Source organism: Salminus brasiliensis, chromosome 2 (assembly GCF_030463535.1).
Source record: "Salminus brasiliensis chromosome 2, fSalBra1.hap2, whole genome shotgun sequence".
In the NCBI taxonomy this organism is placed as follows: Eukaryota; Metazoa; Chordata; class Actinopteri; order Characiformes; family Bryconidae; genus Salminus; species Salminus brasiliensis.
The window spans coordinates 2181144-2199805 of NC_132879.1; the positions used below are offsets into that span (position 1 = coordinate 2181144).

The 18662-nt window shown below is 44.8% G+C and overlaps 1 protein-coding gene across 1 annotated transcript in view; it reads left to right on the forward strand.

The window, feature by feature from the left end:
- Positions 1–13890, forward strand: part of sema3c (sema domain, immunoglobulin domain (Ig), short basic domain, secreted, (semaphorin) 3C) — a 19084-nt gene extending 5194 nt beyond the window's left edge. Inside the window, exons 4-9 of the mRNA XM_072674067.1 lie at positions 3135–3223; positions 4568–4609; positions 5552–5709; positions 6366–6433; positions 8465–8595; positions 11462–13890. Of these exons, the coding sequence (XP_072530168.1) occupies positions 3135–3223; positions 4568–4609; positions 5552–5709; positions 6366–6433; positions 8465–8595; positions 11462–11836 (863 nt within the window). The 3' untranslated portion in view covers positions 11837–13890. The remainder of the gene's footprint in view (positions 1–3134; positions 3224–4567; positions 4610–5551; positions 5710–6365; positions 6434–8464; positions 8596–11461) is intronic.
- The last annotated feature ends 4772 nt before the right edge of the window (positions 13891–18662 follow it).

The window sequence follows — 18662 nt, forward strand, 5'->3', positions numbered from 1 at the left end:
GAAGAGTGAGAGAGAGAGAGAGTGAGAGAGAGAGAGAGAGAGAGAGAGAGAGAGAGAGAGAGAGAGAGAGAGAGAGACAGAGAGATAGAGGGAGAGTGAGAGAGAGTGAGAGAGAGAGAGGGAGGGAGGGAGAGAGAGAGACAGAGAGACAGAGGGAGAGAGAGAGGAAGGGAGAGAAAGAGAAAGAGGGAGAGAGAAAGAGAGAGAGAGAGGGAGAGAGAGAGAGAGAGAGAGAGAGAGAGGGAGTAAGAGGGAGAGAGAGAGAAAGAGAGCAAGAAAGAGTGAGAGGCAGAGAAGGAAGGAGAGAGAAAGAGGCAGAGAGACAGAGAGAGAGGGTGGGGGAGAGAGAGAGGAGGTAGAGAGAGGAGGTAGAGAGAGGAGGTAGAGAGAGGAGGTAGAGAGAGGAGGTAGAGCATGTGAGAGAGGGAAAGAGAGAAAGAGAGAAAGAGTGCGATAGAAAAAGAGAGGGAGGGAAATAAAGAGAGCGAGAGACATGGTAAAAGAAAAGAGGGAAAGAGAGAGAGAGAGAGAGAGAGACCTCAGCTCACTCACTATAGCCCACAGCACCCACTAGTGGATTAGTATTAGTGGACTTGTCTAATAAACAATGTTAGTGAGTACAGCCTGTCTGTGTGTGTGTGTGTGTGTGTGTGTGTGTAAGTGTGTGTGTGAGGTGAGGAGGTGAGTGGTGGATTTGGGGAGAGGAACGATGCTCCTAGCTGTTTGTGTTCCTCAGCCTCGCTCTTTCCAGCTGAATTCCTGACCAGCAGCCAGAATCGCCGTCCACCTCTCTGCCTCAGACGGAGGAACGGAGTCGGGGATTTCCAGAGCTCCCTCCAGACTCGGCTCCGTCTCACCTTGTTGAACAAAAAATACGAATTGAACCAGACTGTCCTCGCCTCGACCCACCACAGAGGACACCCACTGCTACAGAGAACACACACTGCTACAGCCGGACACACTGTCACAGAGGACACACACTGCCACAGAGGACACACACTGCTACAGAGAACACACACTGCTACAGCCGGACACACTGTCACAGAGGACACACACTGCCACAGAGGACACACACTGCTACAGCCGGACACACTGTCACAGAGGACACACACTGCTACAGCCGGACACACTGTCACAGAGGACACACACTGTCACAGAGGACACACACTGCTACAGCCGGACACACACTGCTACAGCCAGACACACTGTCACAGAGGACACACACTGCCACAGAGGACACACACTGCTACAGCCAGACACACTGTCACAGAGGACACACACTGCCACAGAGGACACACACTGCCACAGAGAACACACACTGCTACAGCCGGACACACACTGCTACAGCCGGACACACTGTCACAGAGTACACACTGCCACAGAGGACACACACTGCCACAGAGAACACACACTGCTACAGCCGGACACACACTTCTACAGCCGGACACACTGCCACAGTGGACACACACTGCCACAGAGAACATACACTGCTACAGCCGGACACACTGCCACAGCGGACACACACTTCCACAGAGGACACACACTGCCAGAGAAGACACACACTGCAACATTGGACACACACTGCCCAAGAGAACACACACTACTACAAAGGACACACACTGCTATAGCCGGACACACACTGCTACATCCAGACACACTGCCACAGCGGACACACACTTCCACAAAGGACACACACTGCCAGAGAAGACACACACTGCAACATTGGACACACACTGCCAGAGAAGACACACACTGCAACATTGGACACACACTGCCCAAGAGAATACACACTACTACAAAGGACACACACTGCCACAGAGGACATACACTGCCACAGACGCTACACAGTGCCAGAGAGAACACACACTACTACAAAGGATACACTGCTACAAAGGACACACACTACCCCAAAGGACACACACACTGCCACAGAGGACACACACTGCCACAGAGGACACACAGTGCCAGAGAGAACACACACTGCTACAGAGGACACACACTACCACAAAGGACACACACTGCTACAGAGGACACACACTGCCACATTGGACACACACTGCCACATTGGACACACACTGCCACAGACGCTACAGAGTGCCAGAGAGAACACACACTACTACAAAGGATACACTGCCACAAAGGACACACACTACCCCAAAGGACACACACACTGCTACAGAGGACACGCACTGCCACAGAGGACACAAACTGCCACAGGGGACGCACACTGCCACAGCGGTTACACACTGCTAGAGAGGACACACACTGCCAGAGAGAACACACACTGTCACAGAGGAAACAAACTGCCACAGAGGACACACACTGTCACAGAGGAAACAAACTGCCACAGAGGACACGCACTGCCACAGAGGACACAAGCTGCCACAGAGGACACACGCTGCCACAGAGGAAACAAACTGCCACAGAGGACACGCACTGCCACAGAGGACACAAGCTGCCACAGAGGACACACGCTGCCACAGAGGAAACAAACTGCCACAGAGGACACACACTGTCACAGAGGACACAAGCTGCCACAGAGGACACACACTGCCACAGAGGACACACACTGTCACAGAGGAAACAAACTGCCACAGAGAACACACTGCCACAGAGGACACAAGCTGCCACAGAGGACACGCACTGCCACAGAGGACACACACTCTCACTGTGTATACCCACATGAAGGCGTCCTGCTGTGGTATCTGGCACCAAGACTAGCGTTAGCAGCAGATCCTTAAAGTCCTGCAAGTTGTGTGTTGGGCCCCCATAAGCACCAGTGAGCCTTTGGTGCCCGTGACCACTGGCTCACCGCTTGTCCTTCCTTGGAGCAGTTTTGGTAGGTAGTGGCAGGTGCTGACCACTGCGTACCAGGAACACCCCACAAGACCTGCCTGATGTTTTGGAGACACAATATTAGACAGGTGGTTTTAATGTTATGGCTGGTCTGTAAATCTCCTGGACAGTCCCTCATTAGCCCAGTGAGAGCAGCCGATGGTGAAGCAGCTCATCAGTGAAGCCTCAGCCCGGGGTTTTATGTGTCTGAGGCTGGATGGTGCTCTTTATTGTGGCTGTCTGGCTGAGTTTACTCTCCTCTGGCTCTGATTTTCCCCGTCTCTCTGTTTCCCCTCCAGATAAAGGCACGGTGCAGAAGGTGGTGGTGCTGCCCACAAACCGCTCGCTGGGGGAAGACCTGATTCTGGAGGAGCTGGAAGTGTTTAAGGTCTGAACTGCAGCCAGAGAGCAATATCAAAACTAATATTAAGTTAAACTGATGTTAATATTAAAACATGGAGATACTGAATGATCCATGACAGATACTGACAATTCATAGTGGATCCTGAAAATTACATAGTAGCTACTGAATAAATCATAATGAATACTGAATAATTTATAATAGATAATACATAGAGGATACAGAATAGGGTACTAGAGGGTACTAAACAATTAATAGTAGGTACTTAATAATGCATAGCAGATACATGAATTCATAGTGGATACAAAACAATTGATAATAGATACTGAATAATTCATAGTTGATACTAAATAATTCACAGTAGTCACTGAATAATTCATAATGGATACAGAATAATTTATAGTAGGTACTTAATAATGCATAGTAGGTACTTAATAATTCATAGTGGATACTAAATAATTCACAGTAGGTACTTAATAATTCATAGTGGATACTAAATAATTCACAGTAGGTACTTAATAATTCATAGTAGGTACTTAATAATTCATAGTGGATACTTAATAATTCACAGTATGTACTTAATAATTCATAGTGGATACAGAATAATTTATAGTAGGTACTTAAAAAATTCATAGTGGATACTTAATAATTCATAGTAGGTACTTAATAATTCATAGAAGGTACTTAATGATTCATAGTGGATACTTAATAATTCACAGTATGTACTTAATAATTCATAGTGGATACAGAATAATTTATAGTAGGTACTTTAAAAAATTCATAGTGGATACTTAATAATTCATAGTAGGTACTTAATTATTCATAGTGGATACTGAATAATTCATAGTGGATACAGAATAATTCACAGTAGGTACTTAATAATTCATAGTGGATACTTAATAATTCACAGTGTGTACTTAATAATTCACAGTGTGTACTTAATAATTCATAGTGGATACAGAATAATTTATAGTAGGTACTTAAAAATTCATAGTGGATACTTAATAATTCATAGTAGGTACTAAATAATTAATAGTAGGTACTTAATGATTCATAGTGGATACTAAATAATTCACAGTAGATACTGAATAATTCATACTGGATGCAGAATAATTCATACTGGATACTGAATTTGCCATAAACATGTATTACTTTAAAGTTTATATTTAGTTATTTGTAGTTTTTACTGAATAATTTGAAATATTCTATAAATGTTTTTTAGATTAATGGGGTCTCTGAGTGGGGTCTCTGAGTGGGGTCTTTGAGTGGGGTCCCTGAGTGGGTTCTGGTGAACGAGAGGACAGTGTAAATATCTGTGGCTCTGAGTAACGAGGTCTGATGTCTGACGTTCTTCTCTTTTTCCGTTTGCAGAACCAGGCTCCCATAACCAACCTTAGAATTTCCTCTAAGAAGGTAAAGAGCTGTAATTAGTGGTTCCATTCTGCCTGAGAGCTTCTGGAAGTGTGGTCTGGTGTTGCTCTGCATGTTGGAGCTGTGTGGTATTAAAGTTGGCAGTTCAGCTGAAAATCTACACGGTCCAACATGGAGTCGTTCAGCCAAGTCATGCTTGGTGTCTGAGGGTTTGCCTCTTTCGCTACGAGGCTAATGTAGCTAACAAGTTAGCTTAGCCCTTCGCTTAGCCCTTTAAAGCCTGAACCTACAGTTAAAGCCTCAGTTAATTGCCAGAAGATCTTAGTTAATAAAAAGTGTTTATTTCATGTTTTGACTAATTATAAAAAAACACTTTTAATTAATTGTTTTTTTATTGTTTTAACTGCTTTTTTGTGTCATATTTGATATTTTCAAAATGTATTCACAGTACACAAAAAATGTAGAGCACACAATATGAAACTCCTTATAATCTTTTTTTTTTTTAAATGGCCTTTAATTTAAATTTAAATGTATTTAAACTTTAAAATCTGTATGTATTTTTCTGGTGCGTTCAGTTCCCTGATAATCCACTGGGGGGCAGAAAAAATGGACTGTTTTTGATTGTATGTATCTGCTGTTTTCCCCTTATTACGCTCTATGGACAAAAGTAATTGGACACCTGTTCATTCATTGTTGCTTCTGAAACCAAGAGTTGATCCTGCTTTTGTTGGAGTAACTGTCTCTACTATCCAGAGAAGAAGACTTTCTACTAGAGTATTTCTGTGAGAATTTGATTGCATTCAGCCACATGAGCGTTATTGAGGTCAGGATGTTGGATGATGATCACCATCACACCTCATCATCCCCAACTCCCCAACTCATCCTATCTAAAAGATAGATAGATGTGGTTAGGGTCATTGTCTGGTCTCAGTTAAAGAGTCGTGTGTGAGACGAGTGAGCTGGTTCAACTCCTTTGTTTTACAGCAACAGCTGTACGTCAGCTCGGAGTACAGCGTATCCCAGGTGTCTTTGCATCGCTGCAATGCCTACGGCTCGGCGTGTGCGGACTGCTGTTTAGCGCGGGATCCATACTGTGCCTGGGACGGACTCAGCTGCTCCCGCTTCTACCCTACCGGAAAGAGGTACACACTTTTATACACTGTGCAGACAAAAGTATTGGGACACCTGCCTATTCATTGTTTCTTCTGAAATCACCACCCTACCTCATCATCCCCAACTCCCTAACTCATCCTAAAAGTACTGGCTGGAGCATCATCCTCCATCATTCCAGAGAACACAGTTCTTCTACTGCCCGATTCACATGATAGAGAAAAGACATGATCACATGACCATTTTGCTGGTTTTGCTGGTTCGCAGTCTCCAGCTCTCAGCACTAACTCCTGCCATCAGCTACAGAGGTGCTCAGGGTCATGTTTAACTTGGGTCTTCTACAGATCTTCAGCTTTCAGTCCACTGATAACAATGAAACTCTATGGAGACTATGGAGATGGTGGGGATGGTGGTGACAGTGGTGACAGTGGTGATGATGGTTATGGTGGTTTTGGTGGTGATGCTGGTCATGGGGTTTTGGTGGTGACAGTGGTGATTGTGGTGACAGTGGTGATGATGGTGATGGTGGTGTTGGTAGTGACGGTGGTGATGGTGGTGACGGTGGTGATGGTAGTGACGGTGGTGATGGTGGTGTTGGTGGTGATAATGGTGATTGTGGTGTTGGTGAAGGTGGTGATGGTGGTGATGATGGTGATGGTGGTGATGATGTTGGGTGTTGTGGTTTCAGGAGAAGCAGAAGGCAGGACATCATGCACGGAAATCCACTCACACAGTGCCGGGGGTTCAATCTGAAAGGTACGATTCTCTCTCTCTCTCTCTCTCTCTCTCTCTCTCTCTCTCTCTCTCTATTCTATCCCCCTTTCTTTTCTCTCTCTGTTTCTCCTACATCTCTCCACCAGCTTCTCTCTCTCACTCTTTCCTTTCTTTGTTTATTTCTCTTCTTTGTTTTCTCTCTCTCCATTTCTCGTCCCCCCTCTCTGTTCCTCCTCTCTGCCCCCCCCCCCTCTCTCTCCTTTATTTTTCTCACTAATTTCTTCTTCCTCCTTGGTCTCTATCTCTCTGTCTTGCACCATCTCAAGCACTCATCCCTTTTCCCCATTCCCTCCACCCCCCGTTCCCTCCTGTCTCTTTGTGTGTGTGTGTGTGTGTGTGTGTGTGTGTGTGTGTGTGTGTGTGTGTAAACGGTGTTCAGGGACCGGAGCATCTGCTGATGTAACTAATTGGTTCTGGTGTGGTTTAGACTGATGTTCTGTTTGGATGGCGCTGCTGCAGATCCTGACAGGGTTCATTACTCACTGAAACTCTCCCAGCTGAACAGAGCCGAGCTCCTCCCACTCCCGCTTCGGCTCCCACTCCCGTTCCCGCTCCCACTCCCACTCCCGCTCACGCCAGAACACACTCACATCACCCGCCAGTCCTCACAGGTGCTGGGAAGTGATCACATCCTACAGATCGGCCTCGTCCCAATAATATTAGGGTCCCTACAGTGAATAAACCCCAAAACACACATTTTGCTTAATTTTATTAGAATAAGCATCATTTGTTTTCATTTTTTAAATGTAATATTTTTTATCACTTCCTTATGAAAAATAGTTAAATAATAATTAAATATACACTATATTGCCAAAAGTATTCGCTCGCCTGCCTTCACATGCATATGAACTTGAGTGACCCCCACAGGGTTTAATATGACATCCGGCTTCCCTTTGCAACTCTAACAGCTTCAACTCTTCTGGAAAGGCTTTCCACAGGGTTTAGGAGTTCAGTGTTTATGGGGAATTTCTGACCATTCTTCCAGATGCACATTTGTGAGGTCAGACACTGATGTTGGACGAGAAGGCCTGGCTCGCAGTCTCCGCCCTAATTCATCCCAAAGGTTTAAGGGTTAAGGTCAGCACTCTGTGCTGGCCGGTCAAGTTCTTCTACACTAAACTTGCCCCTCCATGTCTTTATGGACCTTCCTACCCTGTGCACTGGTGCTCAGTCATGCTGGAACAGGAAGGGGCCGCCCACCAAACTGTTCCCGCAAAGTTGGGAGCATGAAATTGACCAGAATCTCTTGGTCTGCTGAAGCATTAAGAATTCCTTTCACTGGAACTAAGCGGCTGAACCCAACTCCCACACCATGATCTCCCCTCCACCAAACTTTACACTTATCACATCGGATACAAACCCCTGACTCTGGCTTACAAAGCCAAGACTTGACCAGCCCCTCCGTACTTGATGGCGACGGTCAAAAGCCGATCTGCACCAAGAGCCCTTCCAGCTTCAAGTACGGCTCGGCTCGACCCGCCATCCTTTAAGATCCACGGAAGACGAGCGTCCAGACTTTTTACTGTCCTGCACCGAAGTGGTGGAACGAACTTCCCCTGGGTGTCCAACCAAGATTGAAGACCCTTCTCTTAGGCAGAGTGTATAGTGTTTAGAGTAAAGTGGTCTCCATACTGACTTCTGTGTTAAGTAGAGTCTAAGCTTGGAGGGATCTTTGGATCCTAGTCCATCCAGAGAAGAGCGTCTGCTAAAGGCCTTCAATGGAAATGTGCTTCCATTCACCACCACTGAGAACAGTTCTGACTGGGTAAGGTTATCTAGAACGTAGAGCGTTTCACACCAAACCCACCAAACCCCTGTTCACGTCTTATGGTTTAGACCCGAGCACAGCGCACTGAATGAACTTTGACCTCTGACTGGCTATCAGGACAATGAGCAGCTGTTTCCTCAGTGTGTGAGCTGGCAAGTTTCAGTAAGGCCAGATGTGCGTGGGTGTGTGTGTGTGTGTGTGTGTGTGTGTTACTGTATTACTGAATGTCTGCTGTATTGTATCAGCCTACAGGAATGCAGTGGAGATGTCCCAGTACGGCATCAGGAATAACACCACCTTCCTGGAATGCCTTCCGAAGTCCCCTCAGGCTTCCGTACGCTGGTTAATCCAGAGAGACAATGACCGCAGGAAAGAGGTTTATATACACACTCTCACACACTCTCACACACTCACACACACACTACACACACACAATGAGACTGACACTCACTGTCCTCCATAATGCAGACTCCTTATAGCAGTTCCAGTCTCTGACATCACTGCAATATGATTGAGTCTTAGAAAATGATTCAGTGAATCAGAAAAAGTTTACCATGATTTGATTCAGTTTGATTCTATTTGGGTCGATTTGAATCAACCCATCCCAGCCCAGTCCAAGCCAATCCAGTCCCGTTCCGCCCCATTCCATCCTGTCCCTTCTTGTCCTGTCCAATTTAAACCAATCCATTACAACAAAATCCCAGTCAATCCAAACCAGTCCAGTTCAGTCCAGTCCAACCCAGTTCAGTCGAGTCCGGTCAATACCAATGCAACCCAATGCAACCCAATCCAGTTCAGCCCAGTCCGGCCCAACATAATCCAACCCAGTCCAACCTAGTCTAACACAGTCCAGTCCAGTCCAGTCCACTCCAGCCCAGTTGACTTCAGTTCAATCCAGTCCAGCCCAACCCGATTCAGTCGAGACCAGTCAGTACGAAAGCCCAATAAAACCCAATCCAGTTCAGCCCAATCCAGCCCAACATAATCCAACACAGGCCAGTCCAGTCCAGCCCAGCCAAACCCAATTCAGTTGAGTCCAGTCAATATCAATGTAACCCAATATGACCAAATCTAGTTCAGCCCAGTCCAGCCCAACATAATCCAACCCTGTCCAACACAGGCCAGTCCAGCCCAGCCCAATCCAGCCTAGTTGACAATCCAGTCCTGTCAATTCCAGCCCAACCCAATTCAGTCAAGTCCAGTCAATACCAATGCAACCCAATATGACCCAATCCAGTTCAGTCCAGTCCAGTCCAGCCCAACATAATCCAACCCAGTCCAACTTAGACTAACAAATTTCAGTCCAGTCCACTCCAGCCCAGACCATTCCAACTCAGTTGACTTCAGTTCAATCCAGTACAGTCCAGCCCAGCCCAACCCAATTCAGTCTGGTCCAATCAATACCAACGCAACCCAAAACGACCCAATCCAGTTCAGTCCAGTCCAGCCCAACATAATCCAACCCAGTCCAACCTAGTCTAACACAGTCCAGTCCAGTTCAGTCCAGCCCAATCCAACCCAGTTGACTTCAGTTCAATCCAGTCCAGCCCAGCCCAACCCAATTCAGTCAAGTCCAGTCAGTACGAAAGCAACCCAACATAATCCAACCTAGTCTAACACAGTCCAGTCCAGTCCAGCCCAACCCAAACCAACCCAGTTGACTTCAGTTCAATCCAGTTCAGCCCAGTCCAGCCCAACATGATCCAACCCAGTCCAACCCAGTTCAATCCAGTCAAGTCCAGTCCCGCCCAACCCAGTTCAGTTGAGTCCAATCAATACCAGTACAACCCAAGCCAGTTCAGTCCAGTCCAGCCCAACATAATCCAACCCAGTCTAACACATTCCAGTCCAGTCCAATCCAGCCCAGCCCAATCCAACCCTGTCGACAGTTTAATCTAGTCCAGTCCAGGCCAACGCAATTCAGTCAAGTCCAGTCATTACCAGTGCAACCCAATATGACCCAATCCAGTTCAGTCCAGCCCAGCCCAACATAATCCAACCCAATTCCATTCCCCTCCTAACCAACCCGACCCAATTATAAACTCTTACTGATTCAAACTGTAAGTCACAAATTCCATTTTCCCATGGTTTCATTTTCCTGAATGCAGTTTATTGAATATTATTCTAATTAAATTATGATATTTCCTGATCTTCAGACCTTCAGTCCAGCCTTATTTAGCTATGATGGATAAACAGCTCACATTCTGCACTACATCAACCCAGTTTTCCCTGAAATGTCCATTCAAACAAAGAAACATCAGGCCAGATGCTCTGCAGGGAGGAGGGAAAGCTTCCGAAACGGACAGCAGGAGATCGGAAACAGGTGTCTGACACCAAACAGGCGGTTGGGTTTGTTTTGGCAGGGCGCGGAGCTGCGTCTGACCTGAATACGGCGAGCTCCCTGTAGATCAGCGCTCTGAAGCTCTCCGCCGTGCTCAGGGATGCTGAAGCTTGTCGGTTTCTGTCACGTCTCATCTCGTCTGAGCTCAGAGCCTTCGTGCTGTTTTCAGACCCCTCCTTCGTCTCAGTCACGGGCGGCCGCTTTAGCTGAAACGCTCTCAGCTGTTCTGCTTTACCAAAGGAGGCAGGCGTCCCAGGAGAGCCACGTTTACCACCACAAAGACTCGGGTTCGTGCTTCCTGTGTGCTGACAGAGGAGGGAAGAGAGGAATGTGTGCATATAGGAGCAATTTGCTGTGGGTTTTAGCAGTTTGATGAATATAATATTTGGACAAAAGTATTGGGACACCTGCCCGTTCATTGTTTCTTTTCCCTGAAATTAAGGATATTTCAAATAGTCAAGTCAAGTCAAGAAATAGTTGATCCTGCTTTTGTTGGAGGAACTGTTTCTACTGTCCAGGGAGAAAGGCCTTGCACTAGATTTTGGTGAGGATGTGATTGCGTTCAGCAATAAGAGCGTTAGTGAGGTCAGGATGTTGGGTGGGGATGATGATCACCACCCCACCTCATCATCCCCAACTCCCAAACCCATCTTATTCAAAAGTACTGGATGGAGCTCCACCACCATCCATCATTCCAGAAAACAAAGTTCTTCCACTGCTCCACAGCTCAATACTGGGGGGATTTATACCTCTCTACAGCCCACATCTGGCTCAATTCATTAAAAGGGGTGTCCACAAACATTTGGACACACTGTATAGTGTATAAACGTGTATAAAAGTGTGTATAAAAGTATGTTTAGTGTTTAATCCCTCTGTCTGTGTGTGTGTGTTGTGTTTGCAGGTGAAACTCAGTGACCGGGTGGTGGCCACTGACCACGGCCTGCTGATCCGTTCGGTGCAGTCGTCCGATCAGGGTCTGTACTACTGCCTGGCTACGGAGAACGGCTTCAAGCGCACTCTGGCCAAGATCCGCCTGCGCGTGCTGGCCGAGGCCGTGGTCAGCGCGCTCAGCGATAAGCAGCGGTCAGTCTGGGGCTGGGGCCTGAGCCCCAAAGCCCTGGCCTCGGCCTTCAGTCCTGCGGAGACGCTGGCCATGCAGCAGTACTGCAAAGAGCGCAAACAGCTCCAGAGCTTCCAGGGGCCACTGAGGGGGGACCTGGCCAAACTCAAACCACTGCTGGACCACAACAAGAGCCGCAACCGCCGGAACCACTGACCTCAGCAAGAGAGGGATGGACTGAAGGAGATGGGGAGACGTTTTGGAAAGAACTAGAGACATGGATGGGGAGGAGAACTGAGGATGTGAAAAGGAGAGGAGAGGAAAAGGAAGGAGCGCTGAGGAGACGAGGAGGAGCATTAGGAAGGGGGTAGTTTGACTTGACAGAATCTACTGTACACAGTTTCCCACCTTTACCACAGACCACATGCCTCCTTCATTGGATTTGCACTGAAGCTACGAGGCTAAAGTAGCTAATGTTCAAGTAATGACCAAGCTTGACCAGGCAGGTCCACTAGTATGACCAGCTTGCCCAACCTCTCCAAGCTAGTTGCTTATGACCAGGCAGGTCCACTAGTATGGCCAGCTTAACTGTCTTCTACAAACTAGTCAACCAGCCTGAGCAGCTTGCTAATGACCAGACGTGTCCACTAGTATGGCCAGCTTGACCATCTTCTACAAGCTAGTTGCTTATGACTAGGCAGGTCCTCTAGTATGACCAGCTTGCCCACCCTCTCCAAGCTAGTTGATTATGACCAGGCGGGTCCACTAGTATGACCGGATTGACCATCTTCTACAAGCTAGTTGCTTATGACCAGGCGGGTCCACTAGTATGACCAGCTTGACCACCCTCTCCAAGTTAGTTGCTTATGACCAGGCGGGTCCACTAGTATGACCAGCTTGACCATCTTCTACAAGCTAGTCAACCAGCCTGAGCAGCTTGCTAATGACCAGACGTGTCCACTAGTATGGCCAGCTTGACCATCTTCTACAAGCTAGTTGCTTATGACTAGGCAGGTCCACTAGTATGACCAGCTTGCCCACCCTCTCCAAGCTAGTTGATTATGACCAGGCGGGTCCACTAGTATGACCAGCTTGACCATCTTCTACAAGCTACTCAACCAGCCTGAGCAGCTTGCTTATGACCAGGCAGGTCCACTAGTATGACCAGCTTCACCAAACTAGTCAACCAAGGTGACCTACTTGGACCGCCAGTCTTTTGATTGGTTTGTAAACACCTCTAGTTCTTTGAACCCTACTGTCCAGTTGGCTTGGTTGTTGGGATGCCAGCCAAAAAGCCTTATGACATAAGCCCTGTTCCCACCCGGCCCTGATTGCTAGCTAGATCAGCCTCTTAGCCCCAGTGTAAACCCAAAGAAGCAAGCTTCCGACTCCACACATGACTCAGCTGACCGGCTACATTTGGGGTTGGAGGGGAAACTGTACATTTCCACCACGTTCCACCAAACCACCACTTCAACACCGCTCCTCCAATGTGGACCTCATTATTGCTCCACAAGCGTCCAGCACTGTGGCCTGGGTGCTCCTGTACAGAACTGTTAAATGCATGAGGTACGCTGACCAGATGACTGTGATCCAGGACACACACTCTCACACACACTCTCACACACACACACACACAGCTCACTTTGAAGTTTAAGCTCACTCACGACCTAACAAACCACAGCATGTGATTTTAAGCCCCAGCTTCATGACAGACTGGCCACTGAATACGAAAGTATGAGATACTACCCGCGTACAGACGCAGCTGAGGGACTCCGAATGCCGGATCCAGGTGTACTGCTGATCCAGGATTAAGCCTCGCAGATGAAACACATGCAAGTTTGAGAAGAAATCTGCTTTTGGTAGGCCGGACCGGGCTGCACCAGAGTCTCCATAATCAGCATTTATCCGGCCTTCAGCTGCGGCCTTCAGGGTGGGAGAAAACATCAGTAGAGTGCAGCAGAGTTGTGACTGGAGAGATTCGTAGCATGGGCCAAGTTTAAATGTTTTTATTATTTATTAATGATTATTATTTAATTTGAATGCATATTAAGTTCATTAGTAGACGAATGTAACACCCAGATCTACTGCTTTATAATCAGCGTTGCTTTGTTTACTGAACACTTCAGAATTGATTCATTACAGAGACTGAAGTGAGACAGACGAGGTGTTCAATAAGAGACAGAATTAGCCGTCATTAACACGTTGCTATGGAGAACTGTTCAAAAGTTATGGAATCTGTATCAATTATATATATATATATATATATATATATATATATATATATATATATATATATATATATATATATATATATATAGAATAACATAGACATAAAAATATTATTACAAATACTGCCCCAAAATGCTGTATTAATTCAATTAAACAATAAGTTATTAAAACGCCTAATAACATTCTGAGCTTCATTCTGGATGTTACAATTATTAAAGACTAATACTGGATATTAATGCTATTAGAGCTTCATACTGGATATTAATGCTATTAGAGCTTCATACTGGATATTAATGATATTTATGGTTTCCCACTCTCTGGCCACTTCATTAAAAACACCTACCTTTTACTTCCACTTGCTGGCCACTTTATTAGAAACACCTACCTTTTACTTCCACTTGCTGGCCACTTTATTAGAAACAACTAGACTAGGTTCATACTAACTGGCCACTTTATCAGAAACACCAATCTTGGGGTTTCCACTAATTGGCCACTTTAATAGAAACACCTACATTGGTTTCCCACTAACTGGCCACTTCATTAGAAACACCTACCTTTTACTTCCACTTGCTGGCCACTTTATTAGAAACAGCTACCTTGAGCTTCCACTCACTGGCCACTCCCAGCCACTTTACTGGAAACCAGTCTTAGGGATCCCACTTATTGGCCGCTTTATCAGAAACACCAATCTTAAGGTTGACACTTACTGATGACTTTATTAGAAACACCTACATTGGGTTCCTATTAACTGGCCACTTTATTAGAAACACCTACACTGGGTTCATACTAACTGGCCACTTTATTAAAAACACCTACATTGGTTTCCTGTTAACTGGCCACTTTATTAAAAACACCTACATTGGGTTAGTTCATTAGTGATTACTTACTTACTTTATAATCAGTGTTTATATATATATATATATATATTGAACAATATAGACATAAAAATATTATTATAAACACTTCCCAAAAATACTGTATTAATTGAACAATAAGTTATTAAAACGCCTAATGAATGTTATTAGAGCTTCATTCTGGATATTAATTCTATTAGAGATTAATACTATATATTGCTGTTATCAGAGATTCATGCTGGATTAACAGATTCGGTCATTTTGTATTTGGTTTTAAAGTAATGAAAGCATTGATTCCAAACTTTTGAACAGTATAATGTGAAATAAATGGGTGTTTAACACAGAGAGTCGGTTACTGGGCTGCCTTCAACTTTTCAGTTTATTGAGCATCAGACATCAGTTAATCAGCAGAACACGTGTGTTCACTAATACCATATCACAGTACAGCACGCGTCACAAATCCATCAGCACACCACACACTACTGTACTCTCTACACCTCCTGATCAGCACCACAGCCTCCTAACCAAGCTCATGTCTGTAAATATGAACTGCTTGGCTGATTGGATTTGATCTCTTTTACAGTAGAAACGGGATTTTCTTACTTAATGCAGAAAAAGTGCCATGAGAGGAATTAACCGTGAAAACTGTTGACCGGCCAAAGTACACTAACCCAGCTGTGGCCCAGATGTAGAGAGAGAAAGAAACTGATGGAACAAAATATTTGGGAAGAATTCCTACTGTAGATTCATCTGGATGAGATCATATTTTATGTGTTTTTTCTTCAGTGCTCTTCTGACAGCGCTGCACTTTCTGTTTCCGATTTCATACAAGTGTTCAAGACAAATCTTATAAACTGCCTATTATTATTATTATTATTATTATTATTATTATTAATAAAACACTAACCGAATGTGCCCATTAGGGTATTAAATTATATAATAATACACAGATATTGAAACAACCTTTTGTACTGGCCACTTTATTAGAAACACCAATCTTAGGGTTTCTACTCACTGGTCACTTCATCATTAACACCTACCTTTTACTTCCACTTGCTGGCCACTTTATCAGAAACACCAAACTTGAGGTTTTCATTCATTGGCCACTTTATTTGAAACACCTACATTGGGTTCTCACTAACTGGCCACTTTATTAGAAACACCTACATTGAGTTCTCACTAACTGGCCACTTTATTAGAAACACCAATCTTGAGGTTTTCATTCATTGGCCACTTTATTAGAAACACCTACATTGGGTTCTCACTAACTGGCCACTTTATTAGAAACACCTACATTGGGTTCTCACTAACTGGCCACTTTATTAGAAACACCTACATTGGGTTCTCACTAACTGGCCACTTTATTAGAAACATCTACATTGGGTTCTCACTAACTGGCCACTTTATTAGAAACACCTACATTGGGTTCTCACTAACTGGCCACTTTATTAGAAACACCTAAATTGGGTTCCTACTAACTGGCCACTTTATTAGAAACACCTACATTGGGTTCTCACTAACTGGCCACTTTATCAGAAACACCAAACTTGAGGTTTTCATTCATTGGCCACTTTATTAGAAACACCTACATTGGGTTCATACTAACTGGCCACTTTATTAGAAACAGCTAACTTGAGCTTCCACTCACTGGTCAGCCACTTTACTGGAAACCATTCTTAGGGTTCCCACTTACTGGCCGCTTTATCAGAAACACCTATCTTGATGTTAACACTTACTGATGACTTTATTATAAACACCTACATTGGGTTCCTATTAACTGGCCACTTTATTAGAAACACCTACACTGGGTTCATACTAACTGGCCACTTTATCAGAAACACCAATCTTGGGGTTTCCACTAACTGGCCGCTTCATTAGAAACACCTACCTTTTACTTCCACTCATTGGCCACTTTATTAGAAACAGCTACACCTTCTACGCATAGCTACACTGTATAGATGTAAGTGCTACACCCTGTTTATCATCACAGGGCTGCTGAGATATTATGTTTGGTGTGCATCAGCGAGGTGGAGCTACAATAGAGGTGTTTCTGATAAAGTGGCCAGGGTGTGTATCATTGAGTTGATTGAGTGTGTGCTGAGTCTTCTACAGGTTCACTATTCCCATCAGCTCATGCCTGGGGTGTAGAAATGCTGGAGGTCCGTTGGCGCTGTCCGTGTACAGATCTGTGTTTCATCACTGAGTGCTGTTCTGTGTAACTTTGTGTAAATGACTGTTTTAGTGGTTTTGAACGTAAAAATGTTAAATAGTTGAGGCTTCGGCTTCATTTCAGTCCAGACGAACTTCAGAAAAATTCAGAAAGTAAATAATCCGCCCAGGATTTGATATTTTAAGCTGCCCAGGCGGTTGGTCTGAAGTCCTGGGGCGGATTCTTACTTTCTGGACCTGTAAATTTTAAAGGGGAAGTCCAGTAGATTTTTTTAATGCTCTTTATAGTTAAACAGGTCAGATGTAAAGAGAGTTTAGTGGGTTTGGTGTGAAACGCTCCATGCTTGAGAAAATTACCCACTCAGAACTGTTCACAATGGTGGTGAATGGAACCAGACATCTAAGGAACGTAATACCTCTAAATTGGGTTCCTACTAACTGGCCACTTTATTAGAAACACCTACATTGGATTCCCACTAACTGGCCACTTTATTAGAAACACCAAAATTAGATTCCCACTAACTGGCCACTTTATTAGAAACACCTACATTGGATTCTCACTAACTGGCCACTTTATTAGAAACATCTGCATTGGGTTCCTACTAACTGGCCACTTTATTAGAAACACCAACATTGGATTTCCACTAACTGGCCACTTTATTAGAAACACCAACATTGGATTCCCACTAACTGGCCACTTTATTAGAAACATCTGCATTGGGTTCCTACTAACTGGCCACTTTATTAGAAACACCAACATTGGATTCCCACTAACTGGCCACTTTATTAGAAACACCTACATTGGGTTCCTACTAACTGGCCACTTTATTAGAAACACCTACATTGGATTCCCACTAACTGGCCACTTTATTAGAAACACCAACATTGGATTCCCACTAACTGGCCACTTTATTAGAAACACCTACATTGGGTTCCTACTAACTGGCCACTTTATTAGAAACACCTACATTGGATTCCTGTACCTATACACTGTATAGGTGTAAGTGCTACACCCAGGCCCCTGTGCTGCTGCTGCTGAGATATTATTTTTGGGGAACATCAGCGAGGTGGAGCTACAGTAGGTTTGGATGCTAAATTAAATGGGTGTAGTTGCATTGTAGTCGTGGCAACCGACACCTGGTTCCATTCACCACCACTGTAAAGAACTCAGAGTCGGTAGGTTTGTCTATTCTGAAGCTCAATTTTTCACCTAAACACAAAAACAAACGAAAAAATAGACAAGTCTGGATGTGTTTATCTCAAAGACGAAATTACGAGAAGAAATTTAAAAGCGTGTTGGAGTTCCCCTTTAAGCAGGTTTCTTTAAGTAGGAGTTCTCCTGAATTAGCTGCACTGAACTGGAGCAGATCCCTGCTGTATTTTGGAGGTTTGGCACAAATTCTGACGGAATCTGCGATTTGCAGAGGAAGCATCAGCTCCGGTTTTCCATTTTTTACAGGAATCTCTTCACAGAGCGAAGAAATAAGCGAACAGCGTCTTGCTCTTGTAATATTTCTGTCTCTGAACGGGAATGAAACCCTGCTTTCCTCAATTGTTGTCCTAAACTGTGTATTTCTATTTATTACTGTTATCAGCCTGAATAACTGCATTAAAGGTCATGTAAAAACTTGCGCCGCCTCTCCTGAATGTACACGTCTCTAATCCAGCCGACACCTGCAGGAGGTTTTAGCGTCTTAATGCTGGAGCTGATTTCATTCCCCCAGGCTTGGCTGTTTCCAGAAGATGGCGCGACTCCAGAAATCATTTAACATCTGCTCATAACTGTG